This window comes from Lissotriton helveticus, chromosome 6 (genome assembly GCF_964261635.1).
Source record: "Lissotriton helveticus chromosome 6, aLisHel1.1, whole genome shotgun sequence".
NCBI classification, from domain to species: domain Eukaryota; kingdom Metazoa; phylum Chordata; class Amphibia; order Caudata; family Salamandridae; genus Lissotriton; species Lissotriton helveticus.
Genome location: NC_136067.1, coordinates 1,875,694,952 through 1,875,722,930, shown reverse-complemented (window position 1 = coordinate 1,875,722,930; position 27,979 = coordinate 1,875,694,952). Strand labels below are relative to the sequence as shown.

The following is a 27,979-nucleotide window of genomic DNA, read 5'->3' as shown; positions in this document are numbered from 1 at the left end:
AATTTCTTAACTCCATCTGGGCGTGCTGCCCACAGTCTAATCACACATTTAAAGTACAAACACTGGCCGAAATGTGGTTTGTTGGAGTCGGGTACAAGTCGAGAGAGCTGCTGTTTCAGGCTAGCCACACAGTCCACGTTTATCGACCATCCTATCCTAAGCAGCAAGTGCGTGCAGGGGTAGTTGGCCCAAGAGCCCACGCCCAAAGATAGGGCCCAGACGTGAACTTCGACAGCAGTGATTTCACGTGTTCAGCGCTCAGCATTTCACCATCTCCTGCAAATAGAAAGGTGCGTTTTTATCTCTTAACCGCATTGCGTCGAAAATATGCTTTTGACAGATAAAGTGCCAGACATTATCTAGATTAAAACTACCCATCAGCCATAGCGAGGCTGAACAGTCACCGGGGGTTGTCACCTTTTTAAGCCAGGGCTACGTTTGTGTAAGTTCACTCCGTGTAAAACCATCTGAAGGCGACCTTTTGTTTCTGAGGCAAAGATCCATCCGGATATATTATTATACATTTTTTTATGAGGTGAGGTGAATATTTTACCAGGATAAGGTTGAGTGTTGGTTTGGTGTCTTTTTATTTGTTAAGTCCTATTTACCTTTGATTAAACTAATTATTTTGAAGCAAAGTCTGTTTTGATCAAACATGGCTGAAAATGTATTACTGCTGACGTTTTTTCTAACCTTTATTGTTGTCAGCTCTCGGTGTAAGCGTTTGTACTGGCTGGTTAATATATGAAACCTTTGCTGGCTGACCTGAACCGCATCTCCAAAGAGCAGGGGACAATATGTGCGGCTATGAAATCTTGAAGAAAGGTTAACCTCTCTGTGACTGTGACCTTCAACTGGGTCTGTGACCTTGCGGACTTCTCATGTAGCCCAAAGGCTAGCAAGAGACCCCACCCAGCCTCTGCCTTCTTCAGAGGGGGTAGTTCAGCAGCTCAGTGGAAACTACTGCTGAGCAATGGCAGGGTAGAAATTCACTGAGTAGATCACCCTCTCCCCAGGGCCAGCTCGCGAGCTCTGCCTTACCCCAGGTGCACAAGAACTTGCACAGGGGGGCGGCGGGGCTCACTGCCCAAGCACATGACGTCAGAGGTGCCTGTACAACTATGCGGTGGCGAACTTGTTTCTGATATGCTTCACACTTTCAGAAAGAGCACAATTGTTACGCACATATCGACAATGCAAGTTTGAAAACGTCACTGTTTTTTGAGTTAATCTTCAAACGCATTAACATATTACTTTTTTTACAGTAGCTGTCAGCATTTATGCTTAATTCAATGTGGTATGTGGTCTGTTTAACGGAAAATGACCCCCATCTCTCTAGATCCTCAAGAGAGGTTGGAGGATTTTGGTCTGAGATCAAGAGATAAGTTCTCCGAGATGGTGTGTAGCTATTTGCAGTTTTCCCTTGGACTTTACATATGATTCCAGACTGGGCTGTACGCTCAAGCATAAGCCCTGTAGTAGTATTGATCCATCTATTTGTAACAAAACTGGGAGGGCTCCAGCACACTTTCATGATTAGGGTGGACGAATCCTGCCTGTCGTAACAACAACACCATTTTAGGGAGATTGAGGCAGCACATAGAGGTACACAATTGCATCAGAAAAGCAGAGTATGAGGCTACATGAGACTTGAGAATGACTCTGTCCTTCCAATAGCATGAATAAAGGTAAGATCTAATTTTTCAGTGTTTTGTTGAGTACCGTTTTATTTACTTTTGGTCACGTGCTTTGAGAGCCCTCCTATCGCATTCCTGGTGACTCTCACTTCTCCCTCCCACTCTGCTCCTTTTCATGCCTCCGATAGAACGTGTGCCCACTTCCCAGCCTGTTCCCCCATGCGCTCATTACCCTCCACTCCTAATTCTACCATAAATCCTCTCCCATCCTTCTGCTACTCCCCCTTACTGTATCCCATGAGAACACTTAATGTCCTCTCCTGGTGACTAGACGGCTGTCTCGCAGGCGACTGGGAATCTTCCTTTCCACTCTGACCTCTCCTCTCATGTTGGCCCTCAACAAGTAAATGTATCCCATGCCCAAGTCTCTTTTCATTACCCTTACTCTACTCCTCTCATATTTGTATGCCTCACCCGAACCTGTCCGCACTCCTGTGGCAACCAAACCTCTTCTTTCTACTCCCCAAATGTCCTGACCCAACTGCTAAACACTCTCCTCCCTCATCCCCTTCACCTTTAGTATCTAGCCCTCCTGTTTGCACTTTCCCTACTAACTCTTGCTTGCCAAACTTCCACCCAATCCTAGGTCCCCATTTGGCCCTCCCTTTCTGCTCTTCTCTTGCCTCCGACCCTCGTTTCCTTTTCTAATGTCTTGTCATTCCTCCCTAATTCCACCTGTTTAACTCTCAACTCTCCCCTTGCTACCTCAGTAGCCTTAACTTCGTCTCTAAGTTCTTCTCTCCCCCTTTCCACTTGCTGCCCCTTATCTTTCCAGACATCTCTTTCCTCCTCAGAAAAACCTTCCTAAACCCACTTACATCCTTCTTTCTCCAACATTACTCCTCCAAAGCCTTTCTCATCTTACCAAAATCGAAGCCTTATAGTGCTTTCTCCCATCCTGCTCCCTTTACTCTCTTTTCTCTTAAAGTCCCAGCACTTTCCTCCCACATGCATCTCTCGCCTCATTTTGGGCACTTGAGTCTCCCGTATACTTCCCTAACACCTTCCATACGCACCAGCACTCCTCACCCATCGTTAAAAGGTCTGACATCTATGCAAACTCGCATCCATTTCTTCCTATCCTTTTCTCTGCCCAATTCATTCACCAGTTTTTCTCCTCCTTCAATCTTTGCCATCCACGCCTTTTACGCCTGCTAACTTTTTTGCAGCCTACATATTCAACCCTACCGACTATGTCTCCTGCTAACCCAGACTACTCGCTACTTTACCAACTTGAGAAGAAAGGACTCTCTCTCTCTCTCGATCAATATGATAAACCTCTTCAAACTGATCCAAGACTCAAAACAGTCCTACTCGTTGTCTCTGAAACCCGATTAGGAGACTCTTTTCATCTGTACCTCATGAGCTAAAGCCTCTGGTTATTGAATCCTGATATGAAAGCACCAGACGAAGGCCACAAGGAACTACTTTTTGTTTTTAAAGAATAATTACAAACTACTAATGTTCAAGATGATAAATTGAAAATCATTACTTGTTCTTTGCTCCCATGTAATTAGTGTGCAGTTCTTCTGCGCTGCAGTCCACTGCCAAACAGCTGAACTAGTCTGGATGTCTTTTTACACAAGCTCATTCTCTACATATTGGGCCATGTGAACATCTGGTCCAACTAACCTCTGCCACAGCTACAAACGATAGTGACAAATTTGGAGGCTCCAACCGTCACTTGGTTCATAGTAGGACCGACATACACCTTCTTTGCCCTGTTTGGCCTCATCACAGTAACAGTTTATCTGTTGTCTTGTGCGACAGCCATCTGATCTCTATTACCACCCATCTCTTCACAAGGAGCGTAACAACATTGAGTTTAGCTATCTGCAGACAGTAAAACAGACTCAGCCTCACTGCTCAACTCTCATCTCCGCAAACTCCCTCAGGATCAAACAGACATGAAAAAGTTCTGTAGTTGGATCTCCAAAACCTTCTGCATAAAGTTGGCTCTCCAAACCCTTCGGCATAATCATTCCTCTTAAGACTTACATGCGCTTAAACCATTGTCATAACACCCATTGGCTCATCAAATGGATGCAAAAAGATGGAAACAAAAATAACTGTACTCCTGTGTCAAAGTAAGAAATATGTGAATATGCACAATAAATAATGTCCAGTCACTCAGTAGGAGACCTAAAGTCAATTAAGAATGCAAACAGGCTATATTTATTCCAAGCAGATTTCCTATGTCAAATACTCTTTGAAGGAACCTCATCAAATTCCTCAACCTGGGGTGCACCATTGTTGACATTCAGCAATCGCAGGCTTTCTCAAACCAAAACAAAAAAACTTAGTGGCAAAAGTCAAGATGTTGGGACAACATAGATGGAACAAAACTTCAGCCCAGGAAGACCAAGAATAAAAAGGCTATGCCAGCAACTGGTTTTGGACCCTGACCTCAGCCTTCTAATTATGTACTTGGGTCAAGACTGATAAACCTCTAGGCTCACTGTCAGATCCTGTCTGCCACTGACCCACAAGAACATCTTAGCCGCAGAGGTTGTCACATCACTAGCTATAATTATTATCAAGAACTCATTATCATCAGGATCATCAGGCACCTTCTCCTCAGCCCCGAAGATATCCTACCTACATCCAGTCAAATAATCTGGATCCATCAGAGTGGGTCAGCTGTAGCCCAATCTTGATTGGTCCATTTTAGGAAAACTAACCAATGAGCAGCGTTCACTATTATCTATGACCTCCTGAAGAAAATCTCCTAATTTTAGAGTCGCAAATTGGAATTTGCCTTTAAAGATACACTGAATACTCTCTGATTTCTGTTTTAGGTAACCTCAAGACCACCATGGATGGAAATTAGGCCGCCACAATTATAATTCTGGACATGTCCGCCGCATTCAGTACAGTAGTCCAACACATTCTCTTCTAGTGAGACTAGAAGAACTTGGCAGCATGCTTAAATGGGTCTCATCTACCTGTCTCTCAGGATCAGCATAATCTTATGCCCCCATTTACATTTCCACCTTTACACACAAATACTGGCGTACACCAGGTCTTAGTCATCTTACCTTTCCGGTTGAACCCCTGCCTCAGCCCATTACTGGACCGTATGATGTTCTGTAACCTAACATGCTACAACTTCTTCAAGTTTCAAAGGAACCTTGACTTATTGGGATTACCGACTAATGGGTGATGAGAAGTCACTTTAAATTTAAATAATCCAAAACAGAAATTGTAACATATAAAGATTATTTTTGGAACTGTAGTTTCTAGAGGGATGGTCACAACATCTGGAAGGTGAAAAAGAGCAGGTTCAGTATTTGATGTTTGCAGTAAACCTAAACTGCAGGAGATGCAGTGCCTGCCTTGAGGTATCCAGCATCAGTAAGTTATGAGTGTCCCAGGAGACCAACCACAACAGTGCATTTTAGATGTAGTTCCTGTTGTCATGTCAGTGTCAAATCCTGCTATAACCGTGTCTCAGGAGCAATTCTCTTGATTTTCTAGCATTTAACTGGCAAATCCAGGGATTTCTTTCAGACCCAGACTGCGAATGCTGAGAGCTTCAGCACAGCTTGATGCAGAGATCTGTCGTCTACCTCTCCCTTGTTAAGCAGCTATGGCTCCTCTGGCCACTGAATTTGCTCCTAGAAGCTAGCAATGTTCAGTTCATAGTTGTTGTCCTAATCTTTTATTAACAAGGCCTCTGTTACTGACACAGGAAATCTACCTCTATTTTCTCTGTTACTATTTTGGTCCTTCCAAGTAACTTTACTCTTGATTCCTAAATCTAGCAGCGTGCAGGTAATAGGTAGCTCCTTCTTAGTTCAGCGTGTCCACCTCTCAAAATTCTGTTTTACCATTGGCAGGATTATCACACCTATTTGAAGTTTCAGTGGACCTTTTACAGTTTACTTCCTTTTAGCATGTGTGCCTCTTTTTCAGAAGTCCGATAACCTCACATCTCAGTCTGATAACCTCACATCATTCTTGTTAAGCTCTGTAACCTATTGCCAGGAGGTGATCCTGATTGCATAATGAGTGCATGATAAGAAAATCCTGATCTAAACATTAAAGTTAACTAATAGATAGGTAATTTCCTTGTTTGACTTTATTCAATCCTTATGTACATTCTTTTGGTAATAATAATCCTGAAGTGTCTGTTTCCTTTTCAGTTCACACCATGGCCTGTTCATCTGTGCTGATGCGGGTAGTGGCATCTGCATACGCTGTGGCAGATAATGCTGGAAAGCTTGTCAGAAGTATTATGACTGGTGGAGACCTGGATGTAGTGGAGAAGGTACGCAAAATGCCTGTTTGTTGCTGTATTTTTAACATTTAAAACTAGGACTATGACTTAGAAGGTGTTATTTCCTCTATCACTAATGAACAATAGTGGGATATATTTATTTTTTCTATGTAATCTTGTTAAGCTGTTGTAGCACCCTACTAATGGTGCGCAAATCTTGTTGACCCGACCAATCCACAATGTTCTGCTCTGCTCGTTATTATTCGCTACTCTAGAAGAGTATTTCATGTTTCTATGCTTTAGTTATTACGAAAGACTCGTTGTCAGGAGACAAAGCACTAACAAGAAGGTTAATGGTAAAAAGAGACTAAACAATATTCACATCCTTTTGAGGTCACTCATGGTGTGAACTTTACACAAGTCTTTCAATGGGCCTTTTAATGACTACTCTACTGGGCAAGTCTCAGTAGTGACCAGACAACCTTGAGCAGTATTGGTTTGAGGTAACTAAGGATTTCTTGAGTTAACTTTACCTTGCTATCAAAGACCTTTTAACACAACCAGAGCTGTTTGATATTCTAATTCAGTCTGTCCGAGTCTGTCTTTGATGTCAAATCTGAGTGTTCATACTTTTTTAGAGCCCTCTTAAAACCTACTTCCCATTTAGGGAGTCATTGTGTTAATGTTTGAAACTACAGCTTAGGTCTAAGAAGACCGGTTCCTGCGTATGCTTTGGTAGCAAAACATATGAAAACAGGCTTCAATGTATTTTATTTTTATTGCTTTCATATGACAGTAATGTAACCAAATGATTGCTTTAATGCGTGTACACGGAGCAGAGTGTGGGGGAATGAAATGAAGGAACAACAGCCAGAAGACCTTTACTGAGTTAAGTTCGCATATGTGGCAGCCCAGGTGGGTGTTCAAGTGTCTGGTACTTTGTAAAGTCTGCCTCAAGGCGAAGAGTGAAATTTAAGGAGTTCCATAGGAGTTAGCCATGAGATCAAAAGGACCATCACTGAGATCATTTGAATCTCAGTGGGAACAGGCCGAAATGGTTGTGACTCCAACCATGGGAATCTGTTCAGTTTGCGGTGCAGTGGACGGAACAGATGCCCATTGCACCTGCTGCTCTTGTCTAGTTGCTACATCACCCAAACTTGTGTGTTGGGCGTCCTCTTGTTCTTAGCCCACAAATATGAAGACGGTTGATAATATTAATTATCTGGGCTTTACGTAAAAGTATTAGGCTTGCACGAAGTGGTGAAGACAAAAAAGGGTTACATGGGGAAATCTAGTTTGTTCTTGTGCTTGAAGAGCAACAACTTACCAGGTGCTTCTTTTTCTCTCACTCTGCCGTGTGTATGGTGCTCATCTGTTTGGGGTCTAAGTCATGAGCCTACTCAGTCTTGCTCTACTGGTGCGAGTCTAATGTTGGAGGGTCTTTGGGAGAAGGGTTTGGAGCACGAAACCCTGCCCATCATGTTGGTGTCCTTCAGCCTAGTAAGAATAGGTGAAATTGTGACCTTTAAGAGATTGTGTAGTTTCTGCTCAGATTGTCATCCTTTATCCCTCTAATTGCTTGGCTCTTGAGCTATATTAATACAACAGTACGCTGTCCCACTGCCTTTAAAAAGAGAATGGCCCCTGCTCACGTCACGAACTCCCATTCTTGCTCATATGGCATAATATGTCTAATTTGACAGCATATCTGCCTTGCGCATGTTGCCAATTTTAAGTCTTATCAGATTACCCAACTTTTTTTGACATATGTGGACACTGCCCTTATGGTTAGATTGGTGCTGTATAACTGTCATATGTTTTAGTCATAATTATATTTCGTACACCTATTTCTCGCACCCCCTCCTTCTTGAAGGCAGCCTTTCTTTGTTGCATTTCAGGAACGCCTTAAAAACTTGGCTTTTTAATGCCTAGACAAAGCGTGCATGGCCACATTCTCTTTAACATCGGATACAGTGCCAAGACACCCACGGGCAATCGCGCGCTTTAGAAATATTAAATCAAATCCATTACTCTGCTGGGCACTGAGCTCCAAGACCAGAAAAGAATACCTTTATGGTCACTCACCGTAATACCAAAACATTAACCACATCGAATCACAACAAATACAGAGAGGGGTTGGCCTAACGGCTAAGGCGCTCGACCTCGGACCTGGGGATCTGGGTTCGAGTCTCGGTAACGACGCCAGAAACCCCCTGTGATTCTGGGCATATCACTTAATCTCCCCGTGCCTAAAAAAATGAAAGTGTGTCCTCATGTAACGTAACTGGTGCTATGTAGAGCGCTCTGATAACTGATTCGGTTCGGTTCTAGTTCGCGCTATATAAAACTCTGCAAAAAAAAAAAAAATGCACTGTCCCACAAAGTAATGTGCATTGGTTCCCTGCAGAGGTGAGTAATGTGCTTTATAACTGCTACAAAAAACAAGCATTTGCAATGCAATAGGTCTCGCATTTGTGAGAGTTTGAGCTATTGGCATTGTAAATGACAACTCCTTTTATTTATGTGTTTTGTAAACTTGCAAACGGTGTGAGCACTTTGTACCTATAAAAGCAAGCCTGGCAGTAAGAGGCACAGTTACTGCCAGCCTTGCTTCTCGTAAGCAAGGACTATGAACACCGCTTGCACATTTTCAAAACGCATAAATAGAAAGCATTGTCATTTACAATGCGAATAGCTCAAACTCTTGCAAATGCGAGACCTAATGCATTGCAAATGCTTGTTTTGTTTGTTTTTCTGATCCGTTTGACATTTAAAAAAATGTGAACTTTTACTGTAGAGGACACGAACCTTTGACCTGTACAGTAGAAAATGTATTACTTTCTTCATAAAAGATTTGCACAATAGTGTCCCTTTTGTCCATTAAAGGATGCTTTCTCCATTGTGGTTGACTTCACAACCCAAAATCCAGTAAATCCAAAGCCACTGGTCTTCACTTCTGACTGGCAACCTTGGCATAAGTCTCTAAGCAATCAAAAATTGTCAATTTCTGTTTTCTGGGAGGTCCTGTGACCCAGAGGCTTGTCTGGATTCGGACTCCTGCAAAGCAGTGGAGAAGATTTTAGTCGAATGCTCCCAATGTCCAGTGGTATAGCCCTCCATGTTCCACCTAGACTGCTGCCTACAAGAAAGAAGCAAAGGTTTCAGGCAAATGCTTCCAGATTCCAGCTAATGTGCCCATTGGAAATGACGAGGACCCTTGAAGCTCTTCCTTTACTCTGTCTCTTTGGTGGAGTTCTTTGGTTGTCGACATGGTTGGCCCTGCCCATAAACTGATCTTGTCCCAATCTTTGGCCAAAACATTCTCTTGATCCAACCCCATAAAAGATATTATCTTGCCCATCCTTCGTGCAATCCAAGTCCTATGGCGTCTTCCATTCTGCCTTGATTCACGGTCCCTTGTTGCCTTAGAAGGAAGGACCGTCTTCTGCGTCCTTACTTAGTACCAATGCTGGCCTCTCATCATCAGTATGCTGGGCTGGGATTCTCCATGAGGTTTATGATTCAGCAGAATGTTACAGAATTTTTTCCGTGTTGCCTCTAATATGGTAACCACCTAGCCTACCACAAGATATTACCTTACCCACTGACATGGCTACCGTTGATCCTAGAAGGGATTGCGGTAATTGTGACTCTTGTTAGCTCAGATTTGTTTACTGTTTGCAGGTAAAGTCTTGCTGGTCTACTTACACGAAGATATTGTTGGAACATTCACCACTAAAAGCAAACTTCGCCGGGGGTAGGTAGGCAGACATAATGTTTCTACCTGAGGGCTGAGAGCACAGTTGCCAGATGCTGGGTTTTAATATGATAATAAAACAGAGGTAGAAAAGTAGCTGGAACACAATTGGGGATTTACAGCATCATGTGTAACTGAATGGGAGGTGCTAAAAATAGTCTGAGGGAGCATGTCTGAGTAAAGTGTTTTTTGTTAGGCTTATATTGGAAAGCACGATCGTGCACCAGTGCATCTGGGAAGGGAGGCCCTGACAACCCACAGAAAATAGGACGGACTACAGAAAAGAGCATATTATGGGATGCACAGTGTATAATTTCGTCTGTACACAATATCAACCAAAGAGAGGATACTACTGGCCTGGGTCCTTAAAAGAGATGATCTGCTATCACCCATACGTACGCCACTTGATACAGCAGGGGAATGTGTTAACACCCAAGTGATATTCATGAAGTATATAAAGCTTCATTGATAAGATGATCTACTCTAACATCCACCCTCCCCAATCATGATACGATAAATAGTATCCAGAGTAATTCAAGACCTCAAACAGGAGCTCGGGTAGTGATGACCAGCCTATTGAAGAATGGAAGATTATGCAACGCTTAAATAAACAATACAGCATATGCAGACTGTGAAATGTCACAGGCAGAAACACCAAGGAGAAGAGGTCTGCGGCGCACCCTCGTATACAAAAAAAAGAGACACAGGAGCCAAACACCATCGAAAGTGAAAAAGGCAGACTGGGAAAGCTTGCATTCAATAATAGCAGTGCACGATCTGCTTAAATAAAGCTGACACTACTCTTCCAAATAAAAACGGAAGAACTGCACAGCAAAAACAAACAAGAATGAAACTAACCGGACTCCGGAGGTTTGGGGGAGGTGGGGCCTTGCTGCTCCGGGGTTTTTCACTGCTCAGTGCGATGCCTCGCTCCTACCTCAGACGCAGCTTCCCCCTGACGGTCTCGGACCTGTCCCCAGTGGCCGGCTGTGGAATTGCAGCCCCTGCGCCAGCAGCAGCAGCACGCATTCGGAGCCAGGAAGGGAGCACGCGCACGCTGACAATCTGCGCGTTCACAGACCACAATCTGCGCGTGGCCCGGTCTGTACTCCCTTGCAAGCCGTCACGGTGACAATACATTTTGCTGGTGGGAGCGCTTCGCGCTCCAACACCAGCGAGCCCTAAAAATACAATACAACTCTGGAACTCAGTGAACTCTGGAAATAAGCAAGACAAGAAAGAGCTACTGCTGAATCCATGCTGAAGGTTGCACAGCACGCAGCTTCAGCAATCTGCATTACAAATGTAATCTGCCCCATTCATGGTCACAATCTAGCACAAAGACCGGGTCTATCACCGGGTCTCACGTCACCTGAGTCTAGCAACTTGGATGAGTAAAAGGGGGCAACAAGACTTCATGCAATTTTTAACAATTTTAAACTATTATTTATACTAAATTTCATTATAGAATCCAGATAAATCTGTCGTAGTGCTAACATGTTTTGCTATATGATTAATGGATTAAAAACCTGATTGGTTCCGGCCCCTCTAATTAGTTCAGACATCTTAATTTTTTTATTTCAAATTGTTAAAAAAATGTTAAGAGAAGGAAAACGTATCAATTGTACTTTGAAGATTAGTATGGCCATCCTTACATTCCTTGTGATTACATAAATGGAAGTAAACATTGAAAATCATAAATGTGATTGCATTATCCCTGAACGTGTAGTTATCCAACTCCGAATGTGTCTTCGAGAATGGCACCTATAACCCTCCCACCAAGCTTTGAAGTAGGGTGTGGGGTTGAAGAAGGAAGAGCCCACAGAGGTATTGTGTAACATACTCCTGCATTTCTTGCATTCACAATTAGGTTGCCAGAATCTTAGTGATAACTCAGGCCAAAATGGAGTGGCAAGCAACATGTCTGAGATTTAATGAGTATGACTGCTAGATACCTCACCCTCACCTCAACCATCGTTGTCATCTCTACCCAATATATTACTTATCACCGGCAGATAAAATGCCTCAGCTTCAGCCTTGGGAGAAAATATGTGATTTCCCTTTGTGATTAATTTTCATTCTCACTAGATGGCATAGTGACGCTTCAACTTTGAATGAGAGCAAGTCCTTTAAGGTCTTCCCTACCACAGTTCATGCACTGTGCTGCGAGATGTATTGTTTACTATTTAGTCGTCCTACAACCCGCCCACAGCATACCATTGATTATTTTTTTGTCACTCTCACTTGCTATCTTTCGATAGCTTAGCTCCTGTAGACTTCTTTTCCTTTCTTGTGTTAGCTCCACCATGGAGCATGGACCAAGTAGCGGTGTTCCTCCTTGTCATTATCAACACGCTATTTTTTTTGGCAATCTCTCTGCTTAATGCTTTCTATTATTTCCACACATTTAAATTATTTCCCCACTTTTATAAGCATTTCAGTGGTACTATTCCTAGACATGCAATCTACTCTTGTACTTTTAACACTAGCAATATAGATATACTTTTACTTAACATTTTTTGTTTTAACATAATTACACCGTGACAAATGCTTTCAAAAGACGCAATTTTATTTTACATTGGATGTTCTTCCTTTCAAGAGATGTACTTTTATTTTCCATGGGTTTTCTTTCAAATGAATCAATTCATGGCGCTAAGTGTATTTGCACATCTTTCCAGCAATTTGAAATTTTCTGATTTTTTGGGAGCTTCTTATTTATGTTGCTTTCACCTTATTTGTTGTCACTATCGATGCTTTAGTAATATTGAGCCACAATGCGGGCAGATTAAGTTATGCTTTGTAATTAAAAAACAAGGATGTTTCAGAATATACACACAATCACAAAATGATCACACATATCTTCGATTTATTTTGACATTTTCTTTTTATTAATACTGTGACTTTACAATGGCTTTCAAAACTAGGATTTGGTTTATTTTACATTTGCATTTGTTTAACATCAGTCATTTCATGCCACTGCAAGTATTTCCAATATCTGTGTAACGTCCACCCCTCAGTTCTCCTTGCTCACCCAGGTTTACTTTTTTTTTTTATTACAATAACTTATTTTGTGTTTTTTAAACAAACAATCTAACTTGAAACACTACATGGAAGAAAGAAAATTGGGGGAAAACGCGAACATGTGTGGTGCATAACCCTAAAAAATGACACGGATACAGGGGTCGTGACTTAACACGTTTAATGAGTTTACTCTTTAGACCAGTTTTACAGCATAACTAAAAATAAATTAACAAAGACAATAGGTCCAAAATGCAAGATCTATTGGCTTTGCAATGGTTGTTAATCTATTGTCGCTGTTAGTGTCACCTCATTGTTGCCGTACCACAGCCTGGGACGATTAATATCAGTTTACCCCCTCCCACCCCGAGATGAACTTTTTCCTGCTATCAAACTGCCTGGTGTATCGTCTCTGTTAGACCTGGCATCTTTGGCGTTGTTTCCCCTGACTTTTTGCCTCTGCCTCCTGTATTTTTGACGCTGTGCTGGATTTCGTTTTTGCTGATTTAGATGCTTTGGACACTTTGCCACTGCTGATCAGTATCAAAGTGCAAGTGCTCCCTAGGTAAATTGTTATTATGATTGGTTATCCATGATTGGCATATTTGTTTTACCAGTAGGTCCCTAATAAAGTGCACTGAGTGTGCCAGGGCTGGTGATTCAAATGCTACTAGTGGGCCTGCAGCACTGATTGTGCCACCCACACGAGTAGCCCTAAAATGGTGTCTCAGGCCTGCCACCGCAGTGCCTGTGTGCAATTGCTAACTGCCATACTGACCTGACCAGTGTCCCCACTGGCCAGGCCTAACCCTTCCCTTTCTGTACACATTGGACACCCGTATGGAAGGCCCAAGGTACCCACCTGGGCAAGGTGCAGTGTATGTGAAAGGTAGAGCATGTATTATTGTGTGTGACATGCTCTGATAGTAAAATACTGCCAATTTCGTTTTTCACTATTGAAAGGCTATCCTGCCCATAGGCTAGAATTGGGAATGCTGTGTATAATGTTTACCTGCATATCTTCCCATAGGAGCAAGATAGGAAATTAAAGTATGGTATCCCTGAACTCAGAATTTAATGAACCATCTTTTAGGAAGGATGTTTTTTTTTTTTAATCCTGTGTTTGAAAAGAGCACCTTTAGAAAGTGGCTGTATTTGTGTCTGACCTTTCTGTGTGCCTTTACCTGTTTGTGAATTGATTGTCTGGTTTGTGAGTGGCTGGGGTGGCTCCAGGAGGCTGGATGAGTCAGCACTGGGCTGAATAGCTCCATCTGCATCTCGAGTGGTGGGAGGGATAGCACTTGGGCCTGAATAGGGCTGTGCCTGTCTTCCACAATGCTGGCTCCACCTCCTGCTGGGCTGCTGACGACCCTTCCCCTCTCTCTCAAAGGAAAGAAGGAGTCATGTAAACGGAGTGTTCCAGAACTGACCAGAACTGGTCTGGACTAGGCAAAGGCCTCTCTGCCTTCAGAGAACAAAGAAAATATTGGTATAAAAAGGGATACCCAGAACTTTAGATCATCCAGGAATCAAGAAGGAACCTCTGCCAAGGAGAAAAGCTGGAAGACTGAAGAGGAATGACTGTCCTGCTGTGTGTTTTTGGGCTGACCTGCAGTGCTATTCTGCCAAGGAGAGGGGAAGGACTTTTGCTGTTGCTGTGTCCCCTTGTGTGAAGAGTTCTCCAAGGGCCTTAGAAGAGCTGGCCTCCTGTTAAGAAGTCCCAGGCACAAAAGGACTTCACCCCCAGCTTCACCCCTGAACTCTGCTGTGTGGGTTCTGACCTGCCTAGAGTGCTTGATCCATTTATGGGACCTCTGGAGGTTGTTTCCTGCTGTTTGGGGAGCTGGACAAGAAGAAAAGAAGATCTACAATTTGCACGCATCGCTCGCTTGCGGAGTGCATCATCGATGGTGCAAGAGAATTCCCGTCGCCGCGAAGATCGTCGCAGCGCAGGTTGCCGCTGCAAGAACCCAACGCATCGTTCGCTTGCGGAGCGCATCGCCCCGGTGCGGGAAGATTCCTGTCGCTGCGGATATCGTCGCAGAGCCGGTCGTCGCTGTGAGAACCGTTGCACCACTTGCTTGCGGACCGCATCCCGTCACTGGGAACATCGTTGCAGAGTCCAACGCCATCGCCGCTGCACCGAAGATCGTCGCTTCATGCCTGTGCGAGACGCTTCCTACCGGAGAACCTGCACCCAGGAATCCATAGAAGGTATCGCATCGCTCCCCGTACAGACCGGATTCGTGGCTACAGCGTGCAGCGGGGTTGTCGCATCGCCTACCCAGGGTCTCAGAAGTGGCGCATCGCTTGTTTTTCGACGCTGCAGTTGCCGCGAAGAACTTTTGTCGCATCTACAGGTACTTTGGGCTAAAATTGACGCAACTGTGGATTACTTTGACGCAAACCCTAGCACTCTTTTAAAATCATATTCTTGAACTGTGTATGTTGGATTTTGGTCGTTTTGGTCTTGTGTAGTTTAGATAAAGATACTTTATTTTTCTAAACTGATGTGGAGTCCATTTGTGGTGTTTTCACCGTGTTACTGTGAGTGTTGGTACAAATACTTTACACATTGCCTTTGATAAGCCTGAATGCTTGTGCCAAGCTACCTAGGGGCTGAGCAGGGGTTATCTAAAGAGTGTATACCCCTTACCCTGACTAGAAGCAAGGGTCCCTATTTGGACATCGGTACCTACCTCTGCCAACTAGAGACCCCCAGATCTAACAGTCTCCTCTGATGTAGGATTACTCATCTCAGCAATTGGTCGCTTTCATATCAAATTCATCAATCCCCTTTTAAATTGTGAGTTGGTAAGCCATAAGTACTGTCATTTGAGGCAGCTTTTGAGGCAATAAAAAGCACTCTATGGCCATCCCCAATCATACCTTCAGGATTTGGATGTTTGCCTCTCTCGCCACATCTTCTGCATCTTTCACGGACTATCCAGCTGTATCAGGAATACAAGAGCAGGGTCCTTAAATTCATAATGTCTTTTCTCCCCAGGCTTTAATAACCCTACTGCCTACTCAAGAACATCCACCCTGGATGTCACTCGTTCTACTTTAAGTTCCGTATACATCAGGTGTAGTTTGATTAATGACTAGGTTTTTCTATGTTTGAATATGTCTTATTGATGGGATGTAGTGGTGTGTTTGAGATTCCACAACACCTCAAGGATCTGTTTTCACTATATGAAAGCCCCCTGTGAGAGTACTCACCTTACTTCTCCTGTGGATGCCTTGTCCTCACTTTATACATGGGGAGTTCGAAGAATGAAGAAGTCCTTTTTAATCTCTTTTTTTATTTTATTTTTTTAACCCTTGTCTTCTTTGAGTGGCATGGTGCTCCAGTCAGATGCGCAATTCAGCAAAGAGAAGTTGGCACCTCCTGCTGTGGAGGTTTCTACTCTTTCAACTGCTTGCCCTTCCCACTCAACAAGTCTTGCAGTAGGATTTCCTCTATGGATTTGACTGACCTAGCCACAGCTCTGGGATATTTTTGGAGCATGTCATGGGTATTTGTTTCTCCATCCCCTTCTTCCCCTTCTCTGGTTGGCGTACATATGACTCAGACTGGTTCAAAATCAGCAACGCAGTGCTCATTCCTAAACCCCCCCACCCGTCCCCTCCCCCCTCCAACATACACTGCAGCCCCGGCCTCACACCTTCAGTGAACCTTGGTGGGTGTCATTGTGCTTCTGGATGGTTCTAAGAGGAAAGGTGCTCCCAGTGTTCTCAGCCACGGCAAATGTAATCTTAGTATAAACATCTGCCAGAATTGCATTGCTTACTACTCCTCCATATCTTTTCTCATTCTTGCCTCTGAGTTTCCAGCTGATGCTTAGGACCATATAACAAAGCCAAATATATTATATAGATGAATGATATGTGTCTGTGAGCTTGTCAAGTTGATAGCCCTGAGAAAGGTTTCACTTGCGGAGCTGTAATAATATCAACATTAGGATTCATGCGAGATATTAATAGAGACTTGAAATAATTTAGGTTTGACCAGTACTACCATGTGTTCAAACACTCTGATGTAAGTTACATTTGTGACAGGAAACCACAGTGTTTTTGCCCCAAATGTACCTATTGACTCTTATAATGGCGTTTGCCCTGCTAATCCCCAGCACACGCAGGTGTGCGCATGCGCTCATCACTACTCTATCGCACATGCGTTGGCGCCGCTAATCCCCAGCACACGCAAGTGAATTCCATCGAGCTTAGATGCACGCATACTCTAACCGGCAGAAACCACACCTGGCACCTTATGCGTAACCGGACATACCATACATGGTGTGACGGTAACGAGGATCGGATTTGCCATATATGGGCATTTGCGATATCCGACAATAAGCCAATGACGAGAGGGTAGTTTTGGGAATTCACAGTACAAAAGGCGCCCAGCTCCCGTTCCGAGTTAAAACCAGCGGAGCAGCGTGAGGGGAACACAGAGACACATTCTGTCCCGAGTTAGTGAGTATGAGTCTGCAGAAAACACCTTTTTCCTAGCAAAAAAGTGAGTAAACAAACTGAAAACAATCTTTTGTTCCTGTAGACTGCGTAATTAGCAATCATCCCCTGACGTCCAGAAATGCTCATGAAGCAAGCCATCACTACATAATGAGTATGACCAAATATTTCGAAACTACTATCTGTGTGTCCATCTATGTTATGTGTGTTGTTTGTCATTTTCTTTTTACAGGGCGACTACGCCAAGTGGTGCTCCAGGTGACTGCACCTTGTTGAGCTACCCTGAACAGGGCAACCACATTCATTCGTTTTTCTTTTTCTTTTTCTCTTTGTAGGTCATGCAAGTGCATGGTCACAAAAACCGCTGTAGGCACACTATAGCCTGTATTTAATATTAATTCACTGTATATAGTCCTGCACTTTTTTGTAAAATACACATATGTTAGAAATACGTGAGTAAAGTGGGAAGTTGTGCCCCCGTCCTGAAGAAGGAGCACTAGCTCCGAAACATGTTGACGCACACCAGAGGTACTGTTCATAGTTACGACAGATAATTACCTCACCCTGCACCCTTTTAACAGTGCCAGCCCGGGGTTGTGAATAAAGTTTTTCTCCAACACCCACGAGCCAGGTACTTTTTAAACCTTCACTAACCCCACCACTCACATTTAACTACCCCCTCACTTGCATCACACACACCACACATAGTCCAACTCGAAGTGCTCCCGCGTAGTCGTAGGTCGCAGCACGCCGCATCCCGTTAGAGGGGTGCGAAGACCCCAATGATGAAGCATGACACCAAGGGGCCTGTTGGTGTGTGAGGGGTATTTAACAAAACACTGAGTGTCCCCACACTTGTGGTACACTCGCCGTCCCCTTCCCTCCCTCCATCCCCAGGCTACCAGCCCAACTCGCATACATCCAACTTACACATTGCAAACCAAAATCCTCAGCCACATTAAACTGCATGCTTCTAAACTGTCGGTCAGCAGCTAAGCACGCCATTGAAATAGCGGAAACCATCCTTCTCCATAAAATCGGCATATGCTTCCTGACTGAAACCTGGCCAAATAACCTTCCCTAAGCAGTTTTTGACTTCCTCACCGGGCTTCTCAATCATTCGTCGTGACCATAAAGACCGTACCTGCGGTGGATTAACTATCATACACAACAAGGACCGCTTCCTAGCACCCTTCCACACAATCGAACACTCAACTGTGGAATATCTAGGAGTTTCTCCCCCTGTCACCACCACCAAGACTCCAACCCCATCAAACGCCACACCACTTACCACCCCTCCAGGTAGGAAAAGCTTCTATTTCTGAAAGAGCTAACAGACCTTATTACACTACACTCCATGAAGGATTCCATAGATATTAAATTTGCACTTGAATGATGCAAACAACATAACAGTACAAGCCCTATCTACCCTCCTTGAATCGAAAGGTCTCACTCAACACTGCAAAAAACAAACCCACAATAAAGGCTGTATCCTCGATGCAATCACCACCAACCATAATAGCATATCCCTCCACTTCATCATTCCCATCGACTGGACCGACCACCACCTAATTACTTTCAATTTCGACCTCAACCAGCCCAACGTTCGAAGCATTGGATGAGGAACATACACCAAATCCAGCAATCCGAGCTAGAATCCTCAATCGGCTCTCACATTCTCCTCCCTCCTGATCTTACCATCGCTGATGACCTCACCTCCCACTATAACACAAAAATGACAGAACTTCTTGACTCCATCACCCCGATAAAACAAGAAATGTCCCTTCCAGATCCTCGTTCAACACCGACCTTAATGAGAAGAGACGACAGCTCAGACTGACTGAAAGAAACTCAAAATAAATAAGTACTCATCACAGCCGCATCAGTCAAACAAGGAGTTCCCCAAGGTTCAATCCTATCCTGTGCCTTGTTCAACTTCTACATGGGACCCCCTGCATTAATCCTAAAACAAGTGAGGACAGCCCACCACTTTTAGGCTGATGACACCCAAATCTAAATCAAAATGTTCTCTCCCAAAGACATCCAACACCTAAACAAAACTCTCTCCCTGACACAAATTTGGCTGACTAAAACCACCTAAACCTCAACTCAAACAAAACCATATTTCCCCTCACCCAACCGGACACTAGCCCTTATCCTATCCATCCCTGGCTCAAAGACCGAACTGCACTAAACTGTTAAGTATCCATCTACAACTCTGTTAAATATCTCTCTCGACAAAAGCCTGAACATGAAGGACCACCTCAGTGCCTCAGCAAAAAGTGCCTTCTAAACGGTAAATCATCTTAAAGAAATTAAACCATTTATCCCCTTGAAGACCTTAACACAATCCCTAGTCCTCTCCAAACTGGGCTACAGCAAGGCAATGATCACCAGCACCCCAAAAATCTTCTTTTTTTCCAATGAAGTCCACAATCTATGCAGCAGCCAGACTTCTCTCTGAAGAGAAAAGATATGGCCACATCACTCTTACACTAAACACTCAATTGGTTGGCAATTGAAGCAAGAAGTATTTTTAAAACCGCTTGCATAACCCACAAAGCCCTCTACTCTGGAAAATCAACCTACCTCACCAACAAACTCTTGAAGCTCTAATACTCTTCTCTTGATTTCACCCAAATTCAAGACTAATAAATCTCTCAGCTCCTCCTTCTCAGGGAATTCTTTAAGAATTTGGAACGCCCTTCCAAAAGAGCTACATTACAGGCAGTCTTATCTACACTTCAGGAAAAACCTCAAACTCTCTCTTCTCAACAAATACCTAAAGCCTCCCTCCTAAATCAAACCCACAACACATCCCGATCCCGGAACAAACTGCTTCTTTCCGACCTACAAATTAGTGGCCCATGCCTCATTCTCCTGTAGCTACCTCAGAACTGCATTGACAATCCTCTCCTTTCTCCATTGTACTTTTTGGCCCTGTTTATATATTGCGTATTACCGTATGCTTCCTACTTATGTTAGATCTCCTGTATGCCCCCTACTGTTTTTATATCACTTTAATTGCTGTATATGCAACCCTTGTAAAGTGCTTTGAAGCGCTCCGTGCAAGTTTGTTCTATATAAAACTTGGAAAATAAATAAGGCATATTCTTTCTTTGGTAGTTCTTAAAACATGGCCAAACAACATCAGCATGCTATCACATAGGATGAAGGGTCACTTGAAAGTACAGAAACTTAAAAAAAAATAGTAGCTTGAGTGGAAGGTCTTGGTTGAGGAGATGGCTGCAGGGACTGACATGGTTGGGGTATTGGCACTGCTCAAAAACAGACCTGATAAGCAGCACTTGTTCCTGGCCCGCTTTTCTTTATCTGATGAGCAATATGGAGCTGAAGCCAAGCCTAAATTTACTCACTGTGGATAACTATCCATATAGACAAGTAGAGTGTGTTACTGAAGATTCTTTTTTTTTTCTTCCCTAATTCTTACTTAATGTTCCTTTTTACGACAGCCACCATCCACCACAAATTCTTTACCCAGAGCAGGAGAGCCAAGGATACTAACACCTACTGAGAAAATAATACATTAGGAATTCAGTACAAATAAATACAGCCTTCCTTAAGCCAGCAAAAACAACCCTCTCTCCAAGCTGCCAGGCTGCACAGTAGATGTGAATGCTAAGCTCTCGTGTCTCTCTCCAGTCGACTACAGTGACTGTGAACATATTTGAGTGCTGCATATTTTAATGGAAAGTCCAAAGTGTGTTTCAGTCTTCTATTTGAAAAATACTCTGAGCTATAAATGAAAGATCACAGTATATGTTAAGTTTTGGTTGTGAAAAGACTCGTATTTACACCAATCAACCACAATTCCCCACTTCTCTTTAAATTCACCACTTACAGGAGTGAGTACATGGAAAAAAAAATCAAACGCCATTTGCCCAACTATCTACTGAAAAATAGACAACGTAAAGTTTCTTCATAAATGTTTGACTATTGCTTTGTCTGGCTTAACCTCTGTTTATCATAAGTTAAATAGAGGTAGTTCGTCACGCTGCCAGAGACAACTGGAGTAGACTGTAAAGAAAGGACCCTAGTACACCGAAGGTAGGTTGACACCCCGGATAACACATGTGATGAGACTGTATAGATGACAACGCACCGACAACCAGGAAGGGGGAAGGGAAAGGGAGGGGGTAGTTGACTTAGTTCAGGGATGAGAAAATGCATATTCATGTCACGGTATGTTAGTGACATTAGTAAGTAATATGGTTGAGTCTATGTGCCGTAATTATTACGTAGTATGTTTTGTATTGTGGAATTGATGTATACAAAAATTGAAGTATGTACACTTACTTATAGTGAATGATGTGTCATGATACACCACAATGTAAAATGGAAAAATGCCAAGAACTTTTGTTATGATGTAATGCACCCTGAATAATGTCTCAATAAAGTTTGTTAAAAAAAATCGTAAGTTAAATACCAAGAATTTGGCATTCTTTAGGCCCGGCTTTGCTTATCAGGTGAACTTTCTACCCCGATTTTCCCTAAAAATTCTCTGGTTTAGCTGTGAGAAGAAAACAACATTCACCTTGTGTTACACTCGCACTCTGGCAAGATAATACACTCAGGAAGAGAACCCTGGGTCTTTTAAGTGCTACATACCCTTCTTTTTTACAATTTCTTGCTCATGTTTTTGAACAGGATTCCCTGCTTTCTGGCGCGCATTTCTTTCAGTTGTAAAGGTTTTCCCCAATTACCATATATTAATGCATTCTTGGCCCTTTAATTGTTATGATACGTTATATCCATTTGGAAACTCGTGAGTGTTCCGGTGCGGTGCCAGAGGGGTACAAGGAGAAGCTATCAAGCAAAGAAGTGAGTCTTAAGTTTCCTTTTGAACACAGCTGGGTCCTGAATGGACCGCAGAGCAAGGGGGAGGGCATTCCAGGCTACACTTGTCTTCACCACAAAAAAGCTACCTCCCACCCTCTGGAGCTTAAAGACCGGAACCCGAGCCAAGCTCGGGGACATAGATCGGAGCACACACGCAGGAAGATAAAAGGAGAAGCGCCTCTGAAGATAAAGGGGGCCATAACCATGGAGAGCGTGGTGGGCCAAAACCAGAGATTTGAACTTGACCCTGTTAGCGACAGGCAACTAGTGAAGAGAGCGCAACTGGAGAGCCACACTGTTCCTCATCGTAATGCCCAATAACAGTCTGGTCGCCGCATTTTGGATTACCTGAGTTTTTTAAACAGGTAGCCAGGGGCGCCAGCATAGAGGGCTTTGGCGTAATCCAAGCGTGATAGAATCAAAGCACATATGACCGTTTCTCTTGCTGCTTGCGGGAGGAGTGGAAAGAAATTCCTCAGTCTTGAGGAGGCCGAAACAGCATCAGGCCAGTTTCTTAACATGTGTTGTAAAAGAGAGACTCTCATCGAACCACACTCCCAGGTTTTTAGCGGGCTGTCCCGAAGAGAGGGGTAGAGGAGAGTCAGGAGGCCACAGCTGCTCACGGAAGTCAGCAGGAAACTTGCCAAAGAGCGGAATCTCAGATTTTTGTTCATTGCACTTGAGTTGTGCATCGGCCAGCCATTTAAAGATGGAAACTAGGCACTGTTGCGCCACTGAGACAGAATAAGATGTTTTGTCCTCAGCCTTATCTGGTTACTGGAAAACATCTTCACTGTTAGAGATCTTTGAAGATGGTGAAGAAGTAGCAGCTGTACCTGGGTACTCCAGTTCAGTCTTTCTTTCAACATCTGCATCAGTCAACTGTTTAATCTAATGCTGAGATGGAGTAGAGTCTCTGAGAACAGACCTCCCAGGACACTGAGCAGTCACCATATGTTCCTTGGTAGATACTATGGGGAAAGGTGCAGCATCATATGGAGCATCAGATTTTCCCCTTCACAGTTGGCAGGCGATCACTAGATCTCCTGTCTTAAATTCAATTTTCTTTGCATGTTTCCCCACTTTAGCATAGGCTTCAAACTTTTCTTTATGAACCAAGTCCTTCATTCAAGTTGTATTATCACTGTCATGATTCTCTTCCTGTACTCTCGTGCCCACCATCAGGGGGCAGCATAGTGTGACTTTCCAGTGTTCTAATAAGCTACCAGACACTCTCCTGTATGCATATCTTGATTTCAGCCATTTGGACACTATTTGGTAATTGGCATCCATTCCCAATGTCTGTGGAAGCCAGTCTGCTCATGCTGAAAACTCCATTACCTATAAGCACCTGCACAGTGCTTCTTCTCCACCCCTGCAGGCTCACACCTGATTACTGTGAGCTCTTTTAAGCCCCAGCTCCCTTCAGTCTAGTATTGGGCATTGTAGCTATGTTCCGGTTAGACTAATCTGTGTTCACTGGGCTTTTGATATTCCTTGATTTCTGAGCTTTAGTTGTTCCTTGTTCCTGTTCCTGAGTTTCAGCTATTCCTTGTTTCTGAGTATCAGTGCTTGCAGTGCTCTCTTGATTCCGGAGCTGTAGCTATTCCTTGTTCCCGAATAGCACTGCTTGGAGTGCTCACTTCATTCCTGAGTTACAGCTAACCTTCGTCTTGAACTAGCACTACCTTCAGTGTTTACTTGATTCATGTTCCTGAGCTATGGCATTCCTTGCAGGGCTCGAAAAATTTGGAAAATGGTACTATTCCTGCAGGTCTAGTACCTTGAAAAATCTCCTCGACCTAACAGTAACCTACTTGACCTCTGTCTCTGAAATCAGAGCAAATGTGACAAGATAACAAGATTTAAAGGCTTCTTTATTGCTCAATTGCTTTGTGAGCAATAAAAAGGCCTTTAAATCTTGTTATCTTGTCACATTTGCTCCGTTTTTAAAGACAGAGGACAAAAGTTAGTATGTTTTCCTACTCGCCAGAAAGGGAGAGTAGGACCTAAAAATAGCGGTCGAGTGGATTTGTCGAGCCCTGCCTTGTTCCTGAATTAGCACGGTCTTCAGTGCTACATTGACTCTTGATCCTTAGCTATTCCTTGTTTCCTGAACCAGTACTATTTAATGCACCATTGAATACGCTCAGCTATAGTTCCTGCTTTTCTTCCCATTATCTCTGTTTCAGTCCTCAAATTGCTGTCTTCCTATTCTACTGTCTTGCTTCTAGTTTCTTTGTATGTTTGCTACTTGCTTTCCGCAAAGTATGTCCTTGTTTCCATTATTTCCTGTTAAGCACTCCTCCTTGCTAGCTTTTTGTCTATTGTGGCTGTGTATTTAATTCTATGCCCTTGCTGTTACTGCCTTGCGTGTTCCTGTTTGATCGCAAGGATCCGTGGGCATAGCTGACAACCTAGGTGGTGTTTCTTGTCTACTGTGACTATTGTCTTTGAGTTACATTTATAACATCGCCATAGGTATCCGCTCCACAGACCCTGCCTTTGCAAGTATATCCTATATGTGGGTATTTGCAGTCAGTATCTGTAACAGCAATTGGGAGTGAGGAACTTAATGAGCTTGAGTCTTACCACGTGGAGCTCCCGAATGCTTATCCCCACATTCCCTTTATTGTTAATGTTATGTGTACAGATATGTCTTGCATGTTCGTCCTGGGTGTAGTTAGTCTGAATGCTAAATTGCCTCTCAAGTGCCCATCCTTTCTGAGTCTTAGCCATCTTGTTCACTTGAGCAGGCTTCTCCTTTAGATCCCTTTTCTCCTCTAATTTACTCCTCCTTTCTGCTTATGTTTTCTACCTAGTCGTTAATGCTTGCCCAAGTCCCTGACTGTGTTCCAGACATAGCCCCGGAATTACCACCTCCTCTTTTGTTGGTCCATTGAGGTAACTTGGTTGTCATTGCGCTCCCAAACATCATAGTTGCAGAACTTTTGCCTGTGGTTGAGTGAGGTGTTGAAAGATAGGCTCGTAGGGTGGAATTCAACACAGTTTGCAAATTGAGATTATCAAAAGTTGCACACTGTACTGCGTTCTTTAGCATAAAGCTAAAACATTCAAGGAGACTTTTGGCCTGCGGCCACAAAGGTGTACTCTTCTGATGTTTTACATTCAGATGCTCCAGAAAATCCTTGAATTCTCTACTGTTGAACAGCGGGCCATTATCTCACTTCAAAGTGGCTGGAATGCCTATGTTGCAAAAATGCTGTCAAGTCTCTCAATGACTCGTTCATGAGTTATGGATGAGAAATCTTCTGTTAATGGAAATTGAGAGTACGCAATTGCCATCAATTGATGCCTATTAACGAGTTGACCAAATAAATCGATGGCTATTCTCTCCCATGCATGCCTAGGGAGTTCTGACATGGTAAGGTTATGTTGAGTAATGTTCGTAGAAAGGCAGTTACATAGATGACGGGTCTTGATTTCCTTTTCAACCCTGTCATCTAAAAATATGGAAACCAGTCTAGCGCTCAGAGAGCACTCTTGGTGGCAACAATACCGCAACGTCCTCCATGAGCCACTTTGATGATCTTCTGTCTTAGACTCTCTGAAATTAGGATTCTTGATCCGCTCAGTATAACTCCTTCCTGAGTTACAGACTGTTCATCTTTAACATTTTTGTACTTCAAGTATTCACCATCACTTGTAAGAGGTTGAGCATGTTGGTTCCACGACTGCTGTGTAAATATATCTTTAGACTTCAGCATATCACTGTCAAGGCTCGTGGCAGATATTATCCGGACTAATGATATGGCAGCTGGCATATTGGCTATACAATAAAATTAATGTAGAGTTCAGTCGTCTTAGATGGAGTATCTTTGCCTTGTCTAGGTACTCCGGAAAAGTAGTCCACAGAGTTTTGATCCTTCCCTGGACGATGCACAATGATGTAATCATACTCTTGTAATCTGAGGCCCCACCATTCAATGAGAGGCGGCATCTTGGCTTTTGGATTGCAAAAGATAGTCCATAAAGTTGATGATCAGTTACCAGTATAAAGGGCTTTCCATTAAGGAATGCATGGGAATGCCCACAGGCCCATACCACGAGCAAACTTTATTTCTCTGGTTGAGAGTAAGCACGTTCTGTTTGGGACAAACGTTTACTGGCATATGCCATGATATGCCTTTGAGCATGTGGATGTCTGCAGTGCCAAATCCTACGGGGGCTAGCATCGACAAAAATCTGTGTGTGAAGCTTTGGGTTAAAATAAGCCATTTCAGTAGCAAATTTAATGGCTTGTTCAATTTTCTTGAAACTTCTCTCACATTCCTATGACCACTTGAATGAAACATTTTTTTTATCATTCACTCCTGTAAGGAAGCACTTATGGTCACAAATTCTCATATGTATCTTGGATAATAACTGGCCATTCCAAGAAATGAATGCATCATAGAAACATCATGTGGGGATCAGCATTAGACAGTGCTGTACTTTAGCAGCATCAGGTGTCATACCCCCATCGGAAAAGATGTGTGCAAATAATTTTAATTTAATCTTGTGAAACTCAAACGTGTCTGCATTCAAAGTCAGGCCGGCATCAATCAGTAAGTGACATACTTGAGTGAGTGCTTTATTATGCTCCTTTTGTGAAGCTCTGAAAATTAATATGGATTCACTATAGTTGAATGCATTCACGACCAGCTGTATAATACGTTGAATGATGTATTGGAACGGTTCTACAGCCGATGACCCACCAAAACTAAGGAATATACATCAAAGCAGACCTACATGTGTAGAAAAGGCTGTAATATACTTGTAATCTTCTTCGAGTTCCAACTAATGAGAAGACCATTTAGCTGTGTTATTATGCCAGCAATTTGTTGAACTGGATGTTGTTCTTGTTGAATTGCCTTGTTTGCTTGGCGCATATCAACACACATGCGTACAGCTTCTTCAGGTTCCTGTTTTGGGCACTACCACTATGGAAGAAACCCATGGCGTCAGACCAGTTGAATGCTCCATAATGTCATGTTTAATTAAGGATTCAAATTATTTTTCAACAGGTTCTTGTAAATGAAAAACTACATGTCTATGTCTCTGAGCAACAGGACGGACATTGTCATTAATGTGTAACTTTACTTTCATAGTCTTTAGCATTCCCAAACGATGGAACAATGAAGGTAGCTGACTTACTATTTTGTGGTGAGCATTCAGGTGGTAATCCACAGAAATCAGTCCTATATCAGAAGCAGTACTGAAACGGAGCATATAAGCAATTGCTACTGTACCTTGGAGCACATGGATGGGTGCTTACACCTTCGTTTTCTTGACGTTCATTGTCGCTACAAATGAACCATGACTTTTTATGGACATCAATGCAGCCCTTGTGTACACTTTGGTTTTTGAGGTGACGGAGACAATTCATAATATTTCTCTACAGGCATTATGTTTATAGATGCACTACTGTCGATGATGAAAGGTATTGAGCAGTCATTTATTTTTAATGTTCTTGTCAGACAATGTGTTTATGACTTTGGTGCTTTTGCATGTTGACTTTTCTTTGACTGTCATTTTACCTCGCATGCAGGCAGTCCGACATGCGCTCTTTTCTATAGAGTAAACATTTACATGGCGCAATAGTCTTCCTCACCTTCACTGGATACTGAGGCAGACAAACTGTTTGATGATGATTTAGATGACAATCGACTTCCTTCAGTGTCAGTTTGCCTCAACTGATGTCGCCGCTTTGCCTATTGAGGTTGCGTCGAATGTTGCCTCTGGAACGTTCTGGTATCCATTTTGTCTTTGTCCTCTGGGGTCACACTTGCTTTATTCTCCACTTTACAAATTGTCGCAAAATGATTCTGTTTCCCACAGCCTTTATATATCTGTCCAATGGCAGGACATTTACCTTCATATGGAAACAAAAATCCACATCTAAAACATCACTTCTTTTTACTTGTAGACTACACTTTGTGTCCTTCA

The 27,979-nt window shown here is 43.1% G+C and overlaps 2 protein-coding genes across 5 annotated transcripts in view; both read left to right on the top strand.

Annotated features, from left to right (window-relative positions):
* EPRS1 (glutamyl-prolyl-tRNA synthetase 1) overlaps window positions 1–27,979 on the top strand; it is a 961,840-nt gene that overhangs the window by 294,912 nt on the left and 638,949 nt on the right. The window lies entirely within an intron of this gene.
* The window catches only part of BPNT1 (3'(2'), 5'-bisphosphate nucleotidase 1), a 242,697-nt gene that overhangs the window by 46,568 nt on the left and 168,150 nt on the right, over window positions 1–27,979 (top strand). For 2 of the 4 annotated variants that reach the window (XM_078649802.1, XM_078649803.1), the window contains exon 2: window positions 5,843–5,967. In XM_078649802.1, the coding sequence (XP_078505928.1) occupies window positions 5,843–5,967 (125 nt within the window). Of the gene's footprint in view, window positions 1–75; window positions 291–385; window positions 536–5,842; window positions 5,968–27,979 lie in introns of those variants that run through there. The other 2 variants (XM_078649805.1, XM_078649804.1) reach the window with 2 other exon arrangements.